The sequence below is a fragment of the Neofelis nebulosa genome, chromosome 4 (assembly GCF_028018385.1).
Source record: "Neofelis nebulosa isolate mNeoNeb1 chromosome 4, mNeoNeb1.pri, whole genome shotgun sequence".
In the NCBI taxonomy this organism is placed as follows: Eukaryota; Metazoa; Chordata; class Mammalia; order Carnivora; family Felidae; genus Neofelis; species Neofelis nebulosa.
Genome location: NC_080785.1, coordinates 43,879,223 through 43,905,581, shown reverse-complemented (window position 1 = coordinate 43,905,581; position 26,359 = coordinate 43,879,223). Strand labels below are relative to the sequence as shown.

The 26,359-nt window shown below is 35.2% G+C and overlaps 1 protein-coding gene across 1 annotated transcript in view; it reads right to left on the bottom strand.

The window, feature by feature from the left end:
- DPY19L2 (dpy-19 like 2) overlaps positions 1–26,359 on the bottom strand; it is a 96,293-nt gene that overhangs the window by 33,042 nt on the left and 36,892 nt on the right. The window contains exons 10-15 of the mRNA XM_058724611.1: positions 18,308–18,385; positions 17,401–17,487; positions 10,585–10,644; positions 5,346–5,426; positions 3,037–3,138; positions 1,888–1,959 (exon numbers count right to left, since the gene is read on the bottom strand). Of these exons, the coding sequence (XP_058580594.1) occupies positions 1,888–1,959; positions 3,037–3,138; positions 5,346–5,426; positions 10,585–10,644; positions 17,401–17,487; positions 18,308–18,385 (480 nt within the window). The remainder of the gene's footprint in view (positions 1–1,887; positions 1,960–3,036; positions 3,139–5,345; positions 5,427–10,584; positions 10,645–17,400; positions 17,488–18,307; positions 18,386–26,359) is intronic.

Genomic DNA, 26,359 nt, shown 5'->3' with positions numbered 1-26,359 from the left:
TTGGTGGTATAGTTGATAGAATATATGCACTTAGGGGAGTTTAAGATTCTGTAGTGTCACAGAAAAATCATACTATATATGCCTTCTTTCTTTCTTCCCAGAAGCGACTTCACACAAGTGAAAATGTAAATTTAGATCAGAAATATCCTTGAGGTGAAAAAGAAACCACAATGGGACAAATAAAGATGAGGGGTTTACCTGGAGGCAGAAAGGAGTTAAGCTGCAGGGATGGGTGTGTGTGTGTGTGTGTGTGAGAGAGAGAGAGAGAGAAAACATGTTAATGCACATACATGATTTGAGCTGTGGTGTGTCTGGGGGCGAGTACTATGTTTATGAGTCTTGGATCTTAATTTTAAAAAATAGTAATAGTAGATATAGCTCTCATCTTCTCCGATGCCAGCTATCTCCTCACTGAAGAGTTAATTCCTGCATTACCCCTTTAAGTGTAGCCTTGGAAGAATACCACCGTTTGCCATGATGGAATGGAAACAGGCTAGTGGAGAGCTAGGTAGAGCCCAGGGGACACTGCTCTAGTTTACCCATTCCTTCTCATTACCTCTATCCTCTTTCCAAGTGGTCCCTAGGGAACTGGGTCAAGGGAGAAACAACAGAGATCAAGGTAGAGACAGAGGCTTCTCATAAATTGTTCACATTTTACATGAAAACACAGGAATGAGAAAATGTAGGAATTGCAACCACACATACAAGGTATGCACCGTGACTTTACACATAGAAAACTAGTTGGATCAGGGCCACCCCTGGTATGGTGGCAGAGAGATGCTCCTGCTATCTACTTAAAAGTCTATGATAAATACATACTTGAAAGGGCGGGCCTATGCTGGCCGACTCCATCTTGTTCTGTGTCCTTCACCTTGACCACACCTCCTCCCCTTGAGTAACCCCCCCCTCACCTGCCTAACAGGACTCGGACCCTTCCCCAGCCAATCGGCTGAGGCCATAGCCATTACCTCACTAACTGCCCCTAGGCCCCAATAAAACCTTTGTCCTTTTGAAACTCTCTCTCTCTCTCTCTCTCTCTCTCTCTCTCTCTCCCTCCGGTATCTCACCGCTGCGTCGGTGCAGGTAGGGGATTGAGCTCGAGCTAGCTCGAATAAAGGCTCTTTTGCTTTTACATCGGACTTGGCTCCCTGGTGGTCTTTTGGGATCACGAATTCCGGGCATAATAATACTGACTTAAGACGACTTGTAAACAAGTATCATAAAGATGGTTCAAAATTGCAAAAAACTAAGACCCAAGTTCTTTAGGCTTTCAGATATACCACTTCAAGACCAAGAAAATCTGTCACAGGTATTTTAGAATATTATTTCTTCTATCATTAATAATGTTTTCTTTTGTTGGGAAAACAGTGAACACACAATGACTTTTTAAAGAATGTGTGTAGAATTTCTCCTGTGAAGGTCTTAAAGCAGATTAAGACTTCCTTGAATCTGCTTTATATTTAAAAGCTACCAAACTGTCATCTTCCTTTCACAGCACCTATAACAATTGTAATTCTTTAGTTATTGTGTGATTATTTGCTTAATGCCCCACCCTGCACCCACACCCACCAAGAATGTAAGTTCCAAGATAGAAGCAGGCCTGTTTTATTTGTTCCAGTGGACTGACGATGTGAATATAGTTCATGGTACATAGTAGGTAACTGACAAATTTCTTTTGAAAGAATAAATAAGAATATCTTTTCTAATGAGGCTTTCTAAAACACATATAATACTAGATAAAGATCTGAGTAAGAAATCTGTTTTATGGGGGAAGGGTTCATCCTAAAAATAAGATGGAATTCTGATAAGATGGAATTCTGAACTACAATTCTATTATAGCCCTTATCTTGAACCCAAAAGCAAATGATAACAAATTTTTAAATATACCTTTTTAAAGATAAAATAAGTAATCAACATAACAACTGGAAGCAATAATGTCTTTGTGTATCTCAATGGAGTCTGAAATAAAGCAAATTGTTCAAAAGTCATTTATTAAATTTTATATTGAGTAAAAACTTATGTCACAACGAAATTTCATAAAGGTAAAAATGTTTTTGCCATTAATATTATGTATATTTATCAACCTTCATCTTCTAATACAAGAATGAAAATTATAAAAAGTTATACAAATGCACCAAAGGTTTTAACGGTAAAAACTATTAAAACAAAAATTAGCTATATATTATTTTTCCCCTTCTTTTGGGTTTTATCTTTCCTTTATTTATATATTAATTTTTAAATTTTGTGTTGACTGATCCCCAGGCCCTATATTATCATTTCTTGGGTTGCAAAGTTCCAATATTTTCACTGGTGAAACTAGAGGAAGAAAGTCATCCTACTTACTTACTGTAAATATGAATAAGTACTGAAATGACAGCAGCTAAATAATTCTCATGACCCATTAATGTGGTCAGAGTGATTTACCATGTCACTAAATTAAATACTTTCTTGAAGGCAGAAGCCAAGCCATTTTCCTCTTTGCAGCCAACAGCCTCACAGATAATTAGTGCTAATAGTTTTTGAGTAAATGTATGACTGGTTGGATAGATAAGAGAATAATGTATGATTAATAGTATATCTTTCTCGGCACCATTTTGTTAAAGATTTTTATAATATTTGATGTATTAAATGAAACATAACTAAAGTTTTTAAAAACCAAAACAAGAACTTAGATTTATTTTTCGTGAGTAGTCCCATACTTCTAAGTGACATACACTATTAAAAGTAATTGAACTGTACTAATAGTAATTTACTGTGGATCAAATAGTATGGTAGGCACTCTTCCTGGATTATCTCATTCAACCATCATCAAGAACTCTTTAAGATAGGGGTCACTGTTTACTCATTTTACACATAAATAAAAAACAGGTAAGGAATGCTTAGGATTAGTAAAAATTATAGTAAAAAATGATAAAGTTGGTTGTCTCTGAATAAAAAGTTTGAGTTTCAGACTAAAAGGAAAACTTAAGAGCAAAAGACCATCATACCTGTAGAGAAGGAAAAAAACCAAAAACAAACAAAAAAAACCGTTCATACCGCTTTTTCCATGAAGTCAAATTCGGGAGCACAGGTGTAAATTAAGGTATCAAAATCTGTATACCTTAAGATTCTGGCTGCTATAAGGTCACTCAGGCGAATCTGGGAAGAAAATAAAGTAAAAGAAATTAAAATTACACTAATAATTATGGTCAATAATAATTGATTTGTTGTAATATTAACAAAGTCTACAGAGCAGATAAATCCAAGGTACATGGACGGCCCTCAAAGAAAACAAACAAAAAATTCAGTGAACAATACATTATTATATACTGAATTATGAAGAAAACTGAAAACAAAGAGAAATATCAAAAGAATGAAAAGCAGAAAGAGGTCAGAAAAAATAAGCAGACATGATAATATAAAGAGTGAGTTAAGATCAACAATCGCTGGGCAGAAACCACCATGTAGTTAATCATGAGATTTTATAATCATTTCTCAAGAAGAAAACAATCTCACATTAACCCTTTTTACCACACAGTGAAAAACATGAATAAATTTCCTATGTGTTGTCATTTTCACAAAGTTTCATACACTGATTACAATTTTTGGTGTTTCTTGAATTTTTCAGGCATACAGTCAAGCCATTAAATATAACAGCTATTGATCATAAGAATTATAACAACTACACACACGACTTTGATTTAGTTACTTGATCTCCAAGGCCTTTGAAATAAACATCACCAACCAAACGCAATGTAGAACTCTTATTTTCAGTTATTTATTACCCACTGTCAGTGAGACAATTGTTTTTCCACTGCATTCTCAGAAGGCCAGAAAAGAGAAAATATTTGGTATGTAAACCTTAATTCAAATTATTTTACAGAAAGGAAATTATTTTATATCAAGTGTAATAATTATCTGTGGTTTTCATTTATTTATGATTCCCCTTATCTACCAGTAGCAAGGATAATTTAGAATTGACTTCATTTTTCTAATTTTGGCTGGGCCTGATGACTAATAATAATTTAACTAAACCACTTTCATTGCAAGTCTTTCTCACAAGTGTCACACACACGAAGCAACTTAAGAGTACCGGGGGTGGGGTGGGGGGGGGGGTGGGGATAGGTGTGTGTGTGTGTAAGATTTGTAATGAGTTGGGTGACAACGTGGAGGAAGGCAGAAAAGAAACCCATAGACCAACTTAACAAATAGATGACTTAGGAGGCCTCAATAAAGTTCACCATAAAATGTTTAGCCCTACAGAATAAAAAGGAAAAGAAAAAAGGAGTATATCAGACATACCAGAGAACAGCAGCAACAAATAAACCTAATAAATCACCATACAGAGCTACCAATAAATGGCAGATAAATCCATATACTTTGAAATTTTATTTAACTTGAACATGTATGCTAGCTCAATTCTACTGGAGAGTGATAGCACTTGACCTTTTAGAGACTAAGGACCATAATCTGTTGTTAAAGATGAAGAAATTTCAGCATTAGACAGGGTTCTAATTGGATAGTATGAGATGAAGTACATTTCAGAGTAGGTTACTGTGTGATTTGCTCATGTATGCTCATATCCAAACAGAAAGTAAGAATCAAAAGTAAGTTTCTGCATTGTTTTCTGTCCCTTAAACTGATTAGCTAAGTAGGGACTTAAGCTTTGACAAGGGCTATTATGTAAGACACTAGCTTTGAAACAAACACACACCACACATGAGGGATAGGTCCATATATTTTCTAGAAGATGAAAAGATAGAGGATTTTTAACATTTACCACTTTCCTTTATGTAACAAGAAAAGCTTTAACAATATCAAGTCATATCTTAATTTTACTCTATTAACTATACATAAATAAAACTACACTAAGATTTTGACTATTATATTTCAAAGCTCAGTACAGACTGCTCATATGTTAACATTTTCAATAAATGAGTAACTTATTTAAATACATGAGGTTATTTGCTTAAGAGTTTATTTATTTTTTAAGTAATCTCCATACGCAACATGGGGTTTGAACCCACAACCCCAACATCAAGAGTCACACGCTCTGCTGACTGGCTAGCCAGGTGCCCCAATTCCTATTTTAACTGAAATAAAAAAACACATAACTACTTAAGATATTATTCTTTTTTTTTTTCTGGATGGCTAGGTTAGCATTCATTGATACAGTTTTTTCTTAGTGGGTTGAAAAGATCACTTAACTGTAGGGTTTTATTACTGAGTCTGCCAATAACTAACTCCAGGACCTTGAAAAGGCACTTACTCTCTATAAACTAAAGAGGTAAAAATAGATGGTTTTAAAGTTTTTATCCAGCTACATATTTATAGGAATTTTTATGCTTTAACTAGAAAGTACTTACATGATCTGAAACACCTAACATTTTAGATGTCAGAAATTTCAAAATAATTGTTCCACACAACCAGGCAAAGCCTTGAATCAGCTAGAAAGTAAGTGAAAGAAAGAAAGAGACAGAAGTCAGACACTAAAAATCGTAAGTTACCCAGCTACAAAATTCAATCATATCAACAAGTGGTATGGGAAATTTTAATCATGGTATGGAAAACTATATTAGTGATGTGGTCTAAAAAAAGGTTGCTCCTTTAGAAAATTTTGTTTAAAGGCAAAGAATTGAAACAGATGACATTGGTATAAACTACATAACAACACTAGAGTTCTACAAATTCTAAAAGAATTTTTTTCAAGTTATTTATTTTCAATTTCTGTGAAGAAAGGAGTTATATGTTTGGTTCCAAATATTATTTCCTAGCAGAAAAGTCCTTTTTTCAAAAATAGGATTAAATTATAAAATATTCTTCTACCACTCTTTTGGAAATAGAATTATATGAGTCCTTCCTCAAGAAAGGAAAATTTCAAAACTTAAGCTTTCATTTTAAAGAGAGAAATAGAAACTAAAACTCACATGGGGGTTTCTGTTGTTTTGTTTATTTTTTGGCTAACCTTGATTAGAAAAAGCACAGATGTGGACTTCTAGGTAGCCTGAGGAAAATTATAGCAGACTAAATCCAAATCTCTCCACACTCATGCAACAAGTAGGACAATGCAATCACAAATACAAAAAACAGGTAACAGTACAAACTTCAAATTACCTGTAAATAGAAAGAAACAACATATACAGCAAACTTAAGCCTCAAGTTCCTGATCTAAGCCTTTGCAGAGAATGAGGGGAGTCTCAAAATCATGCAGAAGAGGAGAGAGGGAGGTGAGGAGTCCTAAAATGAACTGAAATAACCGGAGGGAGAGAAAGTCCACCTTACATGTGAGAAGAGCCAGGTGACTGGAGAATGAGCTACAGAGCGGGGACTTAAAGGGCTCAGTATAAGAAGAACTGACCTCAGAAAGGCATTACTTCTGGAAAGAGAGGAAGGGAAAAGAAAGAGAGAAACCCTCTGAAGAATGTGTGGATAAGGAAATAAGGAAGAAAGGAAAATCAAGTATCCAGAAAAATAAATGAGGACCAAACAAAAGACAATCACTACTGTCACTGAAAGATGAAGGAAGGAAGTTAATAATTGATAAAACCAAATTTTGTTACATTGACAAAAGGCTGCACCTGGATTAGAAAATATCTGCTCTGAACACAAACTAATGAGATGAAAGATGTCTATATGATCTATAATGGAGCTTCTATAAGAAGGTAACAAAACTGAGAGTCAAACATTTCAGCTGCTGATATCCATTCAAATGAATGATAAAAATCTTACAAAGCAGAAAAAACTACAATGCAGAATTAAAAGCTGAATTAAGTAAGCTCAAATAAGCATTCGGAGACATAATTTTTTTTTTGAAACTAAGAACATAAATGGACAAAACCAGAAAAAAATTGAGAGTACTTATTAAATATAGAAAAAGAAATGGAAGAAAAGAGGGAAACCATTGAAAAATGAAGACAATCTCAAGGTAACTAAAGGAGCAGAGATTTAAATAAAAATCAAAAAAAAGCACTGAAAACAGTAAAAAAAAACCCCACAAAAGAATAAAAACGAGATTAAACAAGGAAATAAAAGAATCATAGAAAGTAGTAGAAACAGAAGACAGGCAACATGTTTGTAATTGGAGTCCCTGAAAAAGAAAAACTGAGCAATGAATTCACACTAGTATTCAAACTACAATCCAAGAAAACTTCCTAGAAATAAAAGACCTGGACTTACATGTGGAAAGGACCCACCAGGAATTGGGAAAATTGACCAGTATGGTAAACTACCTCGAGACATAGCCTAGTAAAACTTAAAAATGAAGAAAAGTCCGTAACACTTCTCAGCACATAACTTAGAAGGACAAGAAAATTTGGCTTGCATCATGCATATTAAAAGAAACATAAAAGCAATAAAACAGTGTAGAAGCATTTTCAAGACACTCAAGAAAGTGGGAACCAAGAACTTTATATCTAGTCCATCTGTCATTCAGGTATAAAGATTACAGAAAAACAGTTTCAAGTATGCAATAATTGAGGGAACAACTTTCCTGAATATAGAAAGTTAAAAATGAAAGAGAAATGTGTAATGAAATATGTAGAGAAATTGTAAATACAAAAAAAAAAAATGTAACATTTGCAACATAAATAAAAATCTTCAAATTCTCACAAAGCGGTGTTTGACCTGTGCTATACAAAGATGTACTGAAACAGATTCAAAAACGTGACAATGAAACAGCGGCAAAAATGTACCAAAGCTAATAAGAAACTAAAGCTTATAATCCTATCATCACTAAGTTTCACACCAAAAAGCATTAGATATAGAAATTATTTTGACACTAAAAGACACAATTCATGACGAAAATATAATTAAGTATGAATATCTATGTATTGCAACCATCTTTATAAAACAGAAGTTACTGGATCTTCAAGGAGAAACAGAAACACGCTAATATTAAAAGACTTAAATACACTTTTTCAATACAAGAGAGGTCAGTGGGCAAATAATAAAGATATAAAAGACCAAAACATTTAAAAATAAATTTTGTGGATAAATTTATTAAAATATGTCTTGCTAATAAAGGATACACCTTCATCAAGCACACATAAAATATTCACAAAAAAATGATCATCCATTAGGTCAGAGAGAAAGCATCCAGTGGGTCCACAAACTAAAAATGTAATCTTCTATCATCGTGATGTAATAAAACTAGAAATTAATAACAAAGAAGAAAAAAAGGTCCTTCCCTCCTGGAAATTAACAAACTTACTATTAAAACAGGTCTTAAGTGAAAGAGAAACAAAAATTTTTTTTTCAAATATGATAATGAAAACTACGTATTAGGAATGAAGAAAGTCAGGTAAAACAATGATCAGAAGAAAATCCATGGCCTCAAAAACTCATATCAATAAAAATGAGAGAAAAAATAAATTAAAATTTGATTCAAACATCTAGCTAAATAATAAGCCAAGAGGAAACACATGAAAAGAAAAACACAAGAATAGTATATTACATTTACTCCTTTATATGTATCCATTTTCTTTTTCTCTTTTTTTTTTTTTTTTTTTTTTAATTTCTTCCTGATGTTCTAAGATTCTTTCTGGTCATTTAGTTTCTGCCTCAAGAACTTCCATTTACTATTCTTTAAGGGTTGCTCTGCTAGCAACAAATTCTCTTAGTTTTCCTTCATCTGAGAATGTCTTTTATTTCCCCTACACTCCTAAAAGACACTATCCCTGGACATTTAATTTGCAGTTGACAAATCTTTCAGCATTTGACAAATGTTACGCCATCTCCTTCTGGCCCCATAGTTTCAGGCTAATGTAATCTAAATCAGTTTTGCCCTATAGGCAACATGTCATTTCTCTCTGCCTGCTTTTCAGATTTTTTGTCTTTAGTTTTCAGAAATTTAATTATGATGTGTCTTGGCATGGATATTGTTGGGCTTATCCTACTCGGGATTCACTCCATTTCTTGACTCTGTAGATTTATGTCTTTTACCAAATTTGGAAAGTCTTCAGCCATTACATATTGAAAATTTTTCAGCCCCACTCTCTTTTACCTCTCCTTGTGGAATTTCAATGGTACAAATATTAGATGTATGTATGCATATGTATCTATATCGGTCTAGAAGTATGGGTCTAGAAGCAAGGAAACAGTGTAGCAATGAGAACACTCAGCATTCAGACCTTGGCTTCTAAATACTATATGGAGTAAGATATGCAATATAATCTTTATTCCACAGGTATGAAAGAATTACTTGGAATAGTAAAATGCCAAGCTTTTTTGGGAGGAAGGGGGTTGCAAGAAAAAGTGTTAGTTCACAAAATATCTTTGCTTTTCCTTTTTGCCTTTTATGGGGAAAAAGCCATAAAAGGCCAGAATATCCTTTGTATTGTTTAGATAACTAAAATTTATTTCTCCCCTTTGCAAAAGACTGACATCAATTCTGTCAGCTTTAACAAAATAAATGTTTTGAACATTAATTATATCTCAACTTTTTTCTCCTTAGATGTTTCTTTGAATTCTTGACTTGAAAGCTTAATTTTTACTTTTTCCAGTCTAAAACTGAAAAGAAGAGAATAAATCTCAGTACAGCTTTGGCAGAATTTCCTAAATGTCCATGGATGCTATTCTGTTTGTTGCCATTTTTCAACAGTTTGTAATAGAAATTTTGACTTTGAGTTCAGTTATTAAATGAAGATCTTTGAATTTTCCATCAATTTCCTGGCTTCATCTTGGAAAAAACTGCTAATTTTTGTGAACTAAAAAAATCATATATTAGAAGAGTCATATCATCCACTAATTCAAATGCACAAATGTTTCTATATTTTCACCATTAGAGAAAGCCTCCAGTAGCGAGTAACTGGCAACTCAATCCACTTTGTCCTTTTGCATTCTGAGTAGAAATCTACCTTATCTTACCATAACTTCTCCAGCTTTCCCCTATTAATATATCATATGTAATCACATAGTTCTTCAATATGGCAGGTTTTACTTTTTCATAGCTGTACATCTACATCAAAGATCAAGAGATAAAAAAGGAGTGTCACCTGTCCAATATTACGAGAATTAGTAATTGTAGTGTCTACCTAACAGCATACTGAGTTTACTTGGAAACAAAACACACAAACATAGAATTAACGTGGGCCATCCATTTGCATGTGTGGGAAGAAGTCAAAAGAAGATTAGGTGGTGTCTGAGTTGATATAAGAAGGGGCTGGGAGACTGTAGGGAAAATGTGACAGGGACAAAAATAATAGTCTAACATGGGAAGCAGAAGAACAGATAGATGACAGACAGATGTAGAGAAAAGAAAAACAGAAAGTGGGGGCAGGACTACAGACTGAGTTATTTTGAAGAGAAGGTTAGTAAATCTAAAGGGAGAAACTCAAGGCAAAAAAATTCTTTTAGAAAGCAAGGCAGTAAGGGTATATATAGCAGGGTGAAAAGTAAAGGAAGAGAGGCGTGAGAGTGGTACTGAAATAGATGAACTCGTTTCTGATAATGACTTGTAGATGTCACTAAGGACTATTTCTTGCCCCATATTAGTAGGTATTTATAAGATTTATTGACTATAAGTCATTTGAGTTTTAAAGTATACTGTCTGTATTCAGTTACAGAAATAAAAAGTTCGAAGAAATGGTTAAAAATGTTGAATCTTACCCAAAAGTTGAGTTCAGACACTCCCAATCTTTGAATTTGATTTCTCTTTAGAATTATCACCTGAAATGCACATGATATAAAATTAAACAATTAAATAAAATTGACATTTTATATGACTGATACATTTTAAAAATTACCCAGCCACCCCCTTCCATCTTGGCTATCACCAGTCATTTTCCTTCTTAATTGTTGATTTTTCAAAATTTGGACATGGCAAATTTCCTTTTAGTGACAGCTCAATGCTTTATGTACCAGCAAGTTGCTTCTAGAATCAAGTTAATTCCTCACTGAATTAGCTGTGATGCCTTGTGCAGGTTACTCCTCTGAGGGTGTGGGTTGTTTGTGGGAGGTGTGTCCATGCAAGGATATATGTTAAGTCGCCCAGCAAAATTAGTGGTCTAAAATAACACTAAAAGCCTTCCTCCCCAAATTCCTAAATAAAATATTTTTAAATTTTAAAAAAATGGCTAACTGGGCACACCTGGGTGGCTCAGTCATTTAAGCGTCTGACTTTGGCTCAGGTCATGATCTCACGGTTTGTGAGTTTGAGCCTCGCATTAGGCTGTCTGCTGTCAGCACAGAGCCTGATTAGGATCCTCTGTCCTCTCTCTCTCTCTCCTTCTCCCCCATTTGCATGCTCTCTCTCACTCTTTCTCTCTCAAATAAACAAACAGTTAAGAGGTACCTGGGGATGGGAAGCACACAGCTGTGGAAAAACAGAATCTGTTAGAACTGGAAATTTATTTAGATGAAGGGGACTGGGAGAAGTGCTCTAGAGTGACTATGGGTGCTGGACACCAGGCATTGTGCCGTGTGGGTTGAATATTGTAGTGGGATGAAATAAAAATAAAAACAAAATATTAAAAACATACCTAACTGAACTTATAAGAAAGAAAATGAATTTTCCAGATGCCAGAGAAAGCAGATGACTTTAAAAAACAAACATGTAGGAGAAAACTTAGGGTAGTCTTCAAGAAGGACTGCAGAATAAAGTTGCAACTATGAGCTTACATCAAAAGCAGAAAAGGGCCTGGGGCTATGGAAGGTAAGAAATTGGACTTGAGACATGAATAAAGCTGGGGTCCTCAAAAATCATACCCTTGAGTGCTATCAACTAAATGTTTATGTCCCCCACCAAATGTATGTGCTGAAACCCTAATCCTCACTCTGACGTAACAGATGAAACCTTTGGGAGGTAATTAGACCATGATGGCAGAGCCCTCATGAATGGGACTAGTGCTATTATTTTTTTTTTAATTTTCTTACATTTATTTATTTATTTATTTATTTATTTATTTTTAATTTTTTTTAACGTTTATTTTTGAGAGAGAGAGAGAGCATGAACGGGGGAGGGTCAGAGAGAGAGGGAGACACAGAATCTGAAACAGGCTCCAGGCTCTGAGCGGTCAGCACAGAGCCTGATGCGGGGCTCGAACTCACGGACCGCGAGATCATGACCTGAGCCGAAGTCGGACGCTTAACCGACTGAGCCACCCAGGCGCCCCTACACTTATTTATTTTTGATAAACAGAGTGAGACAAAGTGTGAGCAGGGGAGGGGCAGAGAGAGAGGGAGGCACAGAATCCGAAGCAGGCTCCAGGCTCCGAGCAAACGGTCAGCAAAGAGCCCGATGTGGGGCTTAAACCCACAAACTGTGAGATCATGACCTGAGCCAAAGTCAGACACTCAACCAACTGAGCCACCCAGGTGCCCCGGGACTAGTGCTTTTATAAGAAGAGACATGGGAGAGATGTCTGTCTCTTGACCATGTGAGAATATAGTGAAGGCATCTGTCTGTAAATCAAGAAGAGAGCCCTCACCAAGAAACAAATTGGCTGGTATCTTGATCTTGGACTTCCTAGCCTCTAGAACTGTGAAAAATAAATTTCTGTCTATAGTATTTTTACTATAGCAACCCAAACTGACAAAGATACTCAAGGACTAGGAATACTCCTCCTGCCATTGCTACAAGCTCACAAGGTATTTGAGTTTGGGGTGGGAAGAAAAAGCTTCCTATAAGAAACCGAAATCTTAGGCCTGTGTGTTACTTAGATTTGGAGTAGAATTTTGCAGCATCTAGTTAGCTCAAGGTGAGCCAGGATTCCTGAGCTTCCAACAACAGAAAATATAAATGCACCAAATTACACACTGCAACCTGTTTGTAAGCTCAAAATATAGGAAACAACCTAGATGCCCAGACATAGGACAGTGTTTGAATTATCTACGGAACATACCCAGTGTAGTACTATGAAACTATATAAAGAATGAAGAAGATCTCTATGACATTATATGGGATTGTATCCAGGATAGGTTGTTGCATGATATATACAATAGGCTGATAAACCAAAGTGCAGAAGACTATCTAAGTATTCTACCTTTCATGTAAGTAAGAGGAGATATGATAAATATATATATATATATATATATATATATATATATATATATATAATTTGCTAGTGTAAAAAAGAAAAAACAACTAAATGGGAAAACCAGAAAACCAATGAGATATCTTACAGGAAAGGCAGGACCAAGGTGAAAAGAAAACTGGAGAGAAAAGGTAGAGGGAATGAGAGGGAGTGACATTTTCTGAGTACAACTTTTTATATATTTCTTATTCTTAGAAACATGATAATATTTCACCCCCAAAATAAAGTAAGTAATTAAAATCAATCAGGATGGAACTACTGCTTCTGGTCAAGTTGATATAACAGGAATCACACATACTCTCCCATCTGAAATAACTAAACTCAAGCAAAATAGATTATAAGAGACTACTGGGAACAGTTAGATAGTAACAAATTGATTACATAGAAGACACACATTCCTAGAAGCAAACAATCTACCAAGACACAATCATACAGAAACAGAAACTCTAAGCATACCTATAATTAGTAAGAATATTGAACAAATAATCAAAAACCTCACAACAAAGAAAAAAATCAAAGACCAGATGACTTTATTGATGAATCCTACCAAACATTTAAAGAAAAATTAATGTCAATTCTTCTCAAACTGTTTCAAAAACTGCAGAGGGATACTTCCAAACATATTTCTTAAGGCCAGCATGACCCTGATACCAAAGCCAGACAAGGACACTGAGAAAACTTACAGACCAATATCCCTGATGAACATAAATGGAAAAATTCTTAACAAAATACAAGCAAACCACATTTAACAGCACACATTAAGAGGACCATTCACCATGATTAAATGAGATCTTGCAATGCTAGGATGGTTCAACATATGCAAATCAGTTAATGTAACATGCTACATTAACAGAATGAGGGATTAAAAATCACAAGATCATCTCAATAGATGTAGGGAAAGCATTTGAAAAAAATTAGTGTCCTATCATGATAAAAACTCTCAACAAACTAGGAATAGAGGGAAATTACCTCAACACAATAAAGGCCATATTTGAAAATCCCACAGCTAACATCATCATACTGAATGGTGAAAAACTGTAAGCTTTTACTTTAACATCAGGAAGAAGGCAAGGTTGCCAACTTTCACCATTTCTATTCAACATAGTACTGGAAGTCCTAGCTATGGCAATTAAGCAAGAAAAGGAAATAAAAGGCATAAAAAATTGGAAAGGAAGATGTAAAATTATCTCTGTTTGCAGATGATGTGATTTTCTACATAGAAAACACACACACACACACACACACACACACACACACTTGGAATAAATTCTGCAAAGAAGCACAACACACAATCAACATGAAAAAATATGTTTTGTATTTCTACACACTAAAAATGAAAACTCTGAAAAGGAAATTAAGAAAATAATCCCATTTGTAATTGTAATAGCCTCTGAAAAAAAAGTATTAAGAATAAACTCAAACAGGTAAAAGACTTAATACATTGAAAACTACAAAACATTGCTAAAAGAAACTAAAGACACAAATTGAAAGACAGTATTTATCTTATTTCACAGAGCATGATGCCCCCAAAGTCCAACAATGTGGTTAAAAATGGCAGGGGGGCACCTGGGTGGCTCAGTCGGTTAAGCGTCCAACTCTTGATTTCAGCTCAGGTCACGATCTCACATTAGGTCATGATCTTATGGACTCATGAGATCGAGCCCCACAAGGGCTCTATGCTGAGAGCACAGAGCCTGCCTGGGATTCTCTCTCTCCTTCTCTGCCCCTCCCCTACACGTACACATTCTCTCTTTCTCTCAAAATAAATAAATATTTTTAAAAATGTCAGGAAAACTTTACATATTTACCTTTAGCTACTATTGCGTGTGCCCTTCATTTGTGTAGAGCCAGACGGACATCTAATATATTATTTCTTCCATCTGAAGGACCCCCTTCAACATTTATTTTAGTGAAAATGTGCTGGTCATAAAGTCTTTGTGTTCATTTTGAAGGATATATTGTCTGGGTATATAATTACAAATTCCCAATTTTTTTTTTTCTTTAAGTATTTTATAAAGATGTTGCTTGACTATCTTACTGCTTGCATTATTTTTCTTATGAAAAATCTTTTGACATCCTTACCCTCTGTTCTTCTACATTTAATAGGTCTTATTTCTCTGGCTGTTCTTAAGATTTTCTCTTTATCACTAATTTTGAGCAATTTGATTATCATGTGCCTTATTTAGCTTTCTCTCAGTTTCTTGTACTGAGATTCAACAAGATTTTTCGTATCTCAGTTGGTAATTTTCATCAAATTGGAAAAGTTTTGGCCATTATTTCTTCAAATATTTTTCTACCTCCTCCCAACTTCCCTCATTTGGACATGTACTTTATTTTCCTATATGAACTGTAAGTGAGGGATTGATATATCACCATTTTGCAATCCACTAAATCCACTATTTAATCAGTGGATCTGGTACTAAGCATTGATGGCTGCCACCATAAAAAGAGAGGCACCAGATATTATGTGCCTCCTGCTAAAAAACAATACTATGGACTTGCCAAAGGAATCAAATCTGAACCTGTCTAAGTTTTAGATCTAATTACTAATATACAGTTGACCCTGAAACAACACAGGTTTGAACTGCATGTGTCAACTTAAATTTTTTTGGTAAGTAGAGTACAGTACTGTAAATGTATTCTCTCTTCCTATGATTTCCTTAATAACACTTTCTTTCCTCTAGAGCTTACTTTAAGAATACAGTACATAAGACATATAACATACAAAATACATGTTAATTGACTACTTATGTTATCAGCAAGGCTTCCAGTCAACATTAGTTACCAGTAGTTAAGTTTTTGGGGAATCAAAATTATATGTGGATTTTTAATTGCGTGGGGATTTAACATCCCTAGCCCTTGCACTGTTCGAAGATAAACTGTATTATAAATAAAGAAGGCAAAGGAAGACGTAAAGTCACCCAATGAGTATTCAAAGAGCAAAACCTAGAACACAGCACCTTCCTGTGCTGTGTTCAATGACCTGAATTCTTAACAAATAAATTTCTTGGAAACAAAACCAGGAAGATATATAGAAAAGCTGTAGGTAAAAATAGAAAATTAATTGATGAAACTATAAATGAAAGCTAGGAGTAATTACCATAATCAAGACAGCTATTCCTGCTTTAGAGCAGTGCAAGGGAGTTATAATTGGGCAGGACACACAGAGGGCTTCTAGAATGGTTAGTCAAGTTCTAATTTTGACTTGATGGCAGCTTAAGTTACTTTGTCAAATAACAGTTCATTAGTCAGTATTTATCACTACTAGTCAGTACTAAGTACATAAAACATTTGTTTTATGTAGTTTTCTACACGTGTGCTATATTTCAAAACAAAATGCTTTCATAAAAAGGGGTAGATGATTACAAGTACTTTATGTTGTAATACTGACAAAATTTGACAAAATGCTGAAAGGTTTTTGGGGAGAGAGAAAAAGTAGGGATTACTTATTTGGGGGGAAAAAGAGGCTGGGGACCAAAATATTAAAATATAGGGGAAATCCCAAGAGTCCATCTATGCACCATATGTGGAAAAGTGCCACATTTTGGTATTATTGTGGTTCATATCATTTCTAATCATTACAAAAAGAGAATACCCCAATAACATTCCAGTGGAGGAAAACACTCCATGCTCTGGCTCATGAATATTAGAAGTGTGACTCTAAAGTAATAAAACGAATTTACTGAACCACCCTTCCAAATACATAATCCAGATGAGTGTTATCCCATGAAAGTAAGTCACATGCATTATTCTCATCATGTTGCCATTGCTTAAAACAGTCTGAAGCTCCTCTTTCTAAACTGCCTTCAGAGATAAATTTTTTTCCAGAGATAATTTATGATGCAAGAAAATCAGTCTAATTACTTTATTGTCACACCATATTTCGATCAAGATCTATATTACCCAAGATCTAATCACCCACCTTGTTCACAAGACTTTGGTCATTTCCCAAAATTAAATCCACCCTTGAAAGATGAAGATTTGCCACCATTGAGGATATTCAAAAGAATGTGCCACCATCTGTGTCTGTGAAGGCATTTCAGAGGAGTTCAAAAATGCTTTGGGCAACGGCAGTGTCACTGCAATAATTCGTGTACTAAACTGACATAGAAAGAAATAACTAATTTTTATCATAGATGGCATATTTTTAAAGTAAGTCTTATTAGCTTATGATTGTTTTTAAAATATTTACTTGGGCATTGCCTTAAAGAGGTAAATTTTGGATTGTATTCATTTTTCAAGGATAAGATAGAAAGCATTTGGAAAACAGTTTTTCATGTGAGCAATAATTCGGGAAGGGCACTATTTATTCTCCTAAGCTTATATCACATGGGTAAACCTACTATTTGACAGGTAAAAACAAATCTTCAGGAGCTTAGCAAACACTTACCCATGTCATTAACAAAGATGATGAATAATAAGAAGATAAATACATTGGATTTCCAAACATCAACACAAAACAAAGGAGAACTGAAATCTGAAAATTGAGGAAAAGAAACATCTGTTTTATTGTGATTAGATAAACAGCATGATGCATACTTTGTCTACAGGCATAGTCATTTCTAATACAAATGTTATATGCATAAATAAGATTGATAAATAGATAAGTAGATCTTGTTCAAATGATAATAGAATTTCAACACACTGATAGGTTTTAAGTATTTTCAACACCATAAATTATATACGGGAGAATTTCATTTTATTACTCTATTTGCTACTTGCTATAAAGAAAACAGAAAAAACACTATTGTTTCTATTGATTCAATGATGGAATAATATAGTAAGAAAGACTATAGTAAGAATATAGAAAGAATATAGTAAGAAAGTATTAATTTTCTAATCTTATTTTTGTTGGACTACTTGAAGATTTCCATAACTAACAAGGCCATATTTTATTTTCTTAGCTGAAGTATATATAAATGTATTTAGAAAGTAAGATTTTAAAAATGCAAAAACATAAAATTTACAGGGTCATATTAATGCAAAGTGCTAAAAATCTCAGATCTCAGGGAGAAAAGGCAGTTTCAAAAGTAATGATAATAATAATAAATAAAACATTAAAAATGTTTAAAGTTTCACAGAACATAAAACATCTATAGTCTAGTTGATAGAGTGTAATCTATCTGATGTTATAGATGTAGATATATAATAGTATAATTTTTCCTTCTGGATAATATCAACATCATATACATTAAATACTACTTGGAGGATGTACCCCCATAAAATAGAGTCAGTTCTGTTTTATCAATCCTGAAATCTTATTTTAATATTTGACTTATAAAAGTTAAAAATATTACCATGTTCATATAAATGATCTTCTGAAATTTGTTTGGCTCAATGTACCCCACAACATACATGGGAAATAATGAAGCTATCTGAAATAAAAATAGCAAAAAAGCACAAGTGAAAACAAGCAGAAAACAAACACTTCACTACCTATAAGTAAATATAAGAGTAGAGTTTATTTCCAATAATGATAATCAAAATAATTTGAACCAACATTATTAAGAACTAGAATAGCTAGAAAAAATATTTCAAAACCTGTATGAAAGCCACACATCATTAACAAAGCAAAAAAGAATTAGGAAGTTAAAACCAGAGAAGAGATGGAAACCTAGTGATGAGGGTGACATTTTGGGTTGCTTTTATCCCAGACGTAGCTGTCAATTCCAACAGAAGCAGATTCTAATAGAGGTAGTTGAAAGATCTCAATGGACTCAGTACTCAGGGGACACAAAGAACGAGATCCTCACTAAGTCCCCAAGCTTTGCTTTGGGATATAAGAGAGAAGCAGAAGTCAAGCAGCCCTCAGAAAGATGGAAGTCCACCTTTGAATCAGCTCATTCTCTCATTGTATGAGGGTGACTGAAGATTGGTAGTGCCTTTATCTGCCTAGTGGAACAAATTTCAATCTTCTCTGGAAGAAGTTAATATCAACCTAGTCCCAAAGTAACTCTGTGATTGTTCATGTACAATATCCAATACCACATCAAAACCAACCAGATATAGGAGATATCTATTATCACCATGATAATAGAAACAGATATATAAAGAATCTACTTTATGGGTCAGTAAACTTTTTACGTAAAAAGCAGCTAGTAAATGTGTTATGCTTTGTGGGCCATGTACAGTCTCTGTTGTATATTCTTCATCTATTTTTTTTTTCTTTAATAACACTTTAAAAATGTAAAAACCAGTCAGCTTGTAAACTACTCAAAAACATGTCTGGCATCATCAGAAATAAACTTTCTTTTTGATATGTGGAAGGAAATAACAGATAAAATTGAGACTTCCTAGGGTGCATGGGTGGCTCACTTGGTTAAGCATCTGACTTAATAGCTCAGGTCAGGATCTCACGGTTTGTGGGTTAGAGCCCCACATCGGCTCTGTGCTGACAGCACGGAGGCTGCTTGGGATTCTCTCTCTCGGCTCCTCTCCCACTCGTGCGCTCTCTCTCTCTCTCTCTCTCTCTCTCTCTCAAAATAAATAAACTTTAAAAATTTTTCAAATTTCCAAGAGAGTTCTGAAAGCCATAATAGAAGTTGAAATATATAAATTGATTACATAAATAATATGTAAATATGTAAATAAATTTATTACATAAGTATTACACAAATTTATATGTAATATAAATATTAGAATAATCGATATTAAGAAAGATGGATTTATTTATTTTTTTAACATTTTTATTTATTTTTGAGACAGGGAGAGACAGAGCATGAACAGGGGAGGGTCAGAGAGAGGGCGACACAGAATCTGAAACACGCTCCAGGCTCTGAGCTGTCAGCACAGAGCCCGACGCGGGGCTCAAACTCACGGACCGCAAGATCATGACCTGAGCCGAAGTCAGCCGCTCAACCAACTGAGCCACGCAGGTGCCCCAAGAAAGATGGATTTAAAAGCAGGTTAAATACAACCAAAGAAGTGATAAATTCGAAGGTAGGTCAGAAGAAAACATTTAGAAAAAAGAATGACAAAGGGATGAAAAATATATGAAAGAATATAATAGATACAGAACATACAGTGTAAAGGTCTAATATATTCTACTTTATGTCTCAGAAAAGGATATAGGAATGAAATAAAAACTATATTTAAAGAGATTATATCGGAGAAATTCCAAACATTTACAGAAAAAATCAAGCATCGATTTATAAAGTATTACAAATCCCCAACAAGGGATACATTAAAACAAACAAAAACTTGACCACACTTGGCATATCATGGTCAAAACTGCTCAAAACCGAAGGCAAAGAGAAAAATTCTTTAAAAATCTGGACACTGACTTTAAGACTTACTATAAAGTTGCAGTAATCAAGACAGCATGATATTGGAAAAATAACAAATTAATCAATGCAATAAAATAGAAAGCCCAGAGACAGATCTATGCAATTATAGGCAACTGAAGCTTGACAAAGAAGCAAAGATAATTCAGTAGGGAAATGATAGTCTTGTCAACCAATGGAGCTGGAAGACTTGGAAGTCCATGCACACACAAAAAAATGAACCTAGACCTAGACCTTACATCTCTCCAAAAAAATTAACTCAAAATGGATCTTAGGGGGGGTGCCTGGGTGGCTCAGTCGGTTAAGGGTCCGACTTCGGCTCAGGTCATGATCTCGCGGTTTTTGAATTTGAGCCCTGCATTGGGCTCTGTGCTGACAGCTCAGAGCCTGGATCCTGCTTCAGATTCTGCGTTTCCCTCTCTCTGCCCCTCCCCTGCTCACACTCTGTCTCTCTCTGTCTCACAATAAATAAACATTAAAAAAAAAATGGATCTTAGGCCTAAATTTAAAACGCAGACTATAAAACATCCAAAAGATAACATAAGGAGAAAATCTAGGTGACTTTATTTGAGAATGAGTTTTTAGATATAAAACCAAAAGCATGACCCATGAAAAAAATTCATAAATTGAACATTCTTAAAATTAAAAACCTCAGTTCTGCAAAGACACTATTAAGAAAATTAAAAAACAAGGAAGAGACTGTGACAAAATCTTTGCAAAACCCATGTTGATAAAGGTCTGGTATGCAAAATATATTTAGAACTCTTAAAATTCAGAAATAAGAAAACCCAATTTATTTTTTTTAATTTTTTTTTAATGTTTATCTATTTTTGAGAGAGACACAGAATCCCAAGCAGACTCCAGGCTCTGAGCTGTCAGCACAGAGCCCAATATGGGGCTCGAACTCAAGGGACCGTGAGATCATGATCTGACTTGAAGTCGGGACACTCAACTGACTGAGCCACCCAGGCGCCCCAGAGAACAATTGGGGCAATGAGAACAATGCCCCAGTTTAAAAATGGGCAAAAGATCCAAACAATTACCTTATCAAATAATATATACAGATAGCAAATAAGCACATATAAAAATGGTAACTGTAAATTAAAGCAATAAGGACATACTGCTACGCACCTATAAGAATGGCTGAAATCCAAAAACCTGATAAAACTGGCAATTTCTTACAAAACTAAACATAGTCTTACAATACAATCCACCAATCACACTCCTGAGTACGTACCCAATTGTGTTACATTCTTATATGCATACAAAATTCACACAAATGTTTCTAGAATCACCCAAGACTGGAAGCAACCACAATGTCCTTCAAAAGGTGAATGGATAAACAAACTGTGTAAATCTGTACAATGGAATATCATTCAGCAGTATTAAAAAATGAGCTATCCTTGGGGCGCCTGGGTGGCGCAGTCGGTTAAGCGTCCGACTTCAGCCAGGTCACGATCTCGCGGTCCGTGAGTTCGAGCCCCGCGTCAGGCTCTGGCCTGATGGCCCGGAGCCTGGAGCCTGTTTCCGATTCTGTGTCTCCCTCTCTCTCTGCCCCTCCCCCGTTCATGCTCTGTCTCTCTCTGTCCCAAAAATAAATAAAAAAAAAAAGTTGAAAAAAAAAATTTAAAAAAAAAAAAAAAAAAAAAAATGAGCTATCCAGTCATGAAAAGACATGGAGAAACTTAAATGCATATTGCTAAGTGAAAGAAGCTAGGGTGAAAAGGCAACGTGCTCTATGATTCCAACTACTTGACATTTTATTTTCGTTATACTTTATTCAATTAAAGATTGCAGAACTCTACTGCAAAGTACAGTATTACCATTGCTTATATTTTAGAGGATGGTATTCACAGTCATTATTATGACCGAGCCCAGGAATTCTTTAGTTTGGGCCTTTGAACAGAAAAGTCCCATGCAATTTAACACTCAGTAGTAAAGAGGTTAAGAGTTCATTGTATGTACAATTTCAAAAAAATTTGTAAACACAGAAACAATGAGTAATTCATTCAAGAGTGCCAAGGAGATGTTTGTGTTAAACAAAGCTGAAGATGGTAATACTTTCAAGTACTAAACAATTTACCTGAATACAGTTTTCCAGTGCTTTGTCATACCTTAGCTACTTAGAGCTTCAAATACAAGTTTGTTTGTTTTTTGTAGAGACAAGCCTATAAATTTAAATCCTATCAATGGATACTAGAGTACCAAAGCTATCTCCACCCTAAAAGGTACTTACTTGGTGGTGTGGAAAAAAAGGCAAGGATACAAATAGCTCAGCAAACCTCTTTTCAACACATTATCAAGTGCCTCATAAAACAGAAGGTGACCATCAAAACTCACAGTTCAAGAATGCATAAACTATTACAAGTTTATTCTATAAATCAACTATCCAGAACTTGGGAGTTTGAGGCTAATATCTTACTGTCAAAGCCTTTGTCATTTCTTGTTCTCTCAGCCTAAATACCTTACTACCCACCTCCTTCCCCAGAAGAGATAAGACAAGTGGAATGTAGTTCCAAGCAATATACCAGGTAATGGATAATCAGAACCTAACTAGACTTAAGAATTTTATCCTTTTTATTATGGTTACAATCTCTACTGAGGAACCCCCTATTTTTTCCAGATTTATTAAGATGTAACTAACTCACAACATTATGTAAGTTTAAGGTGTATAATATAACATGTTGATTTGACACACCTATATATTATAACAGGATTAGCACTTCAGTGTTAGCTAATATCTCCCTCCATTATGTCACCAAATTCCCATTTCATTTTTGTAGTAAGAACATTTAAGATCTACTCTCCTGGCAACTTTCAAGTATATAAAACAATATTGTTAATTGTAATCACTCTACTGTGTATTAGATCTCCCAAATTCATTCATCTTCCAATTGCAAGTTTGTGTTCTTTGAAAAATATCTCCCTATCTCCCACCCCCACATACTGGTAACCACCATTCAACTCTACTAGCTTGGCTGTTTTTGTTTCCACATATAAATGGTATCATACAGTATTTGTTGTTCTCTGCCTGACATATCTCACTTAGCACAAGGCCCTCAAGGTCCATCTATGTTGGCACAAATGCAGGATTTTCTTCTTTCTCATAGCAGAATATTCCACTGTGTGTGTGTGTGTGTGTGTGTGTGTGTGTGTGTGTGTGTGTGTATCCCATCTTCTTTATCCATTCATGTGTTGAAAGTCACTTAGGTTGTTTCCACATCTTGGCTATTGTGAATAATGCTGTAACAAACATGGAAATTTAAATATCTCTTGGATAATCTCTTTTCATTTCCTTTGGATATACACCTAGAAATGGAATTGCTGGATCATATAATAGCTCTATTTTTAATTACATGGAGAGCCTCCAAACTCTTCCATAGTGGTTGCACCAATTTAAATTCACACCAACAGAGCATAAGCATTCACTCCATTTCTACTACATCCTCTCCAACACTAATTATCTCTTATCTTTTTATGTTAATCTCTTGTCAGATGTATAGACAAGTAACATTGCATCAAACTAAAAAGCTTCTGCACAGCAAAGGAAACAATCAACAAAGTAAAAAGGCAATCTATAGAATGGGAGAAAATATTTGCAGACCATATATCTGATAAAAGGTTAATATCCAAAATACTTATTACTAAACAAAACCTCCTAATACTCTAGGGAAAAACTAATAATGCTATTAAAAAATGGGCAAAGGCTTGAACAGGTATTTACCCAAAGATATGCAAATGGATAATATATATACAAAAAAATGCTCAATGTCACTAATTATCAGTGAAATACAAATCAAAACCACAATGATATGTTATCTCACACCCATTAGGATGGTTATTATCAACAACCAGGCAACAAGTATTAATGAGGATATGGAAAAAAGGGAACTCTTTCACACAGTTCACACAGTTGATACATATGCAAAATTGTATGGCTGCTATGGAAAACAGTATGAAGGTTCCTCAAAAAAATATAAAATAGAATTATCATATAATCCAGCAATCACACTTCTAGGTATTTATCTTAAAGAATTGAAAACAGGGAGGAGCCAAGATGGCAGAACAGCATGGAAGTTTTTTGTATGTCTCGCATCCATGAGACACAGCCAGAACAACACTAAACCATCCTACACACGTAGAAAACTGACTGGAGGATTAACACAACAATCTGCACAACCTGCACCACAGAATTCAGCAGGTAAATGGCATAGAGAAGTGAACTTAGGGAGCAAGAAGGTGCAGGAAGGAGGGTGCTTTTGTGAGCGGAGAGAGGATGGAGACTGGGGCGGGGGATTGGGGGGCGGGGAAGTATATGGGAAAAGCACCCCTCCCCAAAAGCAGCTGGAGAGAAAGTGGAAAATTGGAAATAGCCGCAGGGACTAAACTAAAAAGAGAGAAAGGAGAAAGGAGAAGGTTTAAATTCCATTAAGACTGTAAACAAGGGGAGTGCAAAGTCTGCAACTCCACAGCTCAATACCAGCGGTGCTCTGGTGGGAAGGGCGAATCCCCAGGAACTGAGTGGGGTCCGGGAGGTTCCCAGGCCACACGGGGAAAAGCGGTTCCACTGCTGGAAGGACATTTGGTGGAGACTGTTGAAGCCACCTGGTCCCAGCAGACCCCAGAAAACCACATTCGCTGGTGCTGGAACCAGGTCATTAAGGGTGAAGCCTGGTGCCAGATGTGTGGTGTGATTTTCCACAATCCCTGAAACGCTGCTGCTACACTATCTCGTGAACTTTTTCTGGGGCGGGCTGGCACCTGGCCGCAGCCTCAGGGCATTGGCAGCAGCAGGGTTCCGCAAGCGTTCCTGGGTGCAGCTGGCATTCGGCCATTGCTCGGTGAGACCCTCTTGCAAAGGGTTGGAGACTTCAACACCCCACTCACAGCAGTGGGCAGATCATCTAATCAAAAAAGGAAACAATGGTTTTGAATGACACACTGGACCAGGTGGACTTAACAGATATATTCAGAACATTCCATCCTAAAGCAACAGAATATACATTCTTCTCCAGTGCCCATGGAATGTTCTCCAGAATAGACCATATACTGGGACACAGATCAGCCCTAAGTAAGTACAAAAAGATTGAGATCATACCGTGCATATTTTCAGACCACAATGCTATGAAACTCGAAATCAACCACAAGAAAAAAATTTGGAAAGGTAACAAATACTTGGAGGCTGAAGAACATCCTACTAAAGAATGAATGGGCTAACCAAGAAGTTAAAGACGAAATTAAAAAGTATATGGAAGCGAATGAAAATGATAACACTACAACCCAAAACCTCTGGCATGTAGCAAAGGCAGTCATAAGAGGAACGTATATAGCAATCCAGGCCTTACTAAAGAAGGAAGAAAGATCTCAGATACACAACCTAACCTTATGCCTTAAGGAGCTCAAAAAAGAACAGCAAATAAGACCCAAAACCAGCAGAAGACAGGAAATAATAAAGATTAGAGCAGAAATTAATGCTATCAAAACCAAGAAAACAGTAGAACAGATTAATGAAACTAGAAGCTGGTTCTTTGAAAGAATTAACAAAATTGACAAACCACTAGCCAGTTTGATCAAAAAGAAAAAGGACCCAAATAAATAAAATCAAGAAAGAAAGTGGACAGATCACAACCAACACAACAGAAATAAGCACAATAATAAGAGAATATTATGAGCATTTATAGGCCAATAAAATGGGCAATCTGGAAGAAATGGACAAATTCCTAGAAACATATATACTACCAAAACTGAAACAGGAAGAAATAGAAAATTTGAACAGACCCATAACCAGTAAGGAAATCGAATTAGTAATCAAAAATCTCCCAAAAAACAAGAGTCCAGGGCCAGATGGCTTTCCAGGGGAATTCTATCTACCAAACATTTAAGGAAGAGTTAGCACCTATTCTCTTGAAGCTGTTCCAACAAATAGAAATGGAAGGAAAATTTCCAAACTCTTTCTATGAAGCCAGCATTACCTTGATTACAAAACCAGACAGAGACCACACTAAAAAGGAGAACTATAGACCAATTTCCCTGATGAACATGGAAGCAAAAATCCTCAATAATATA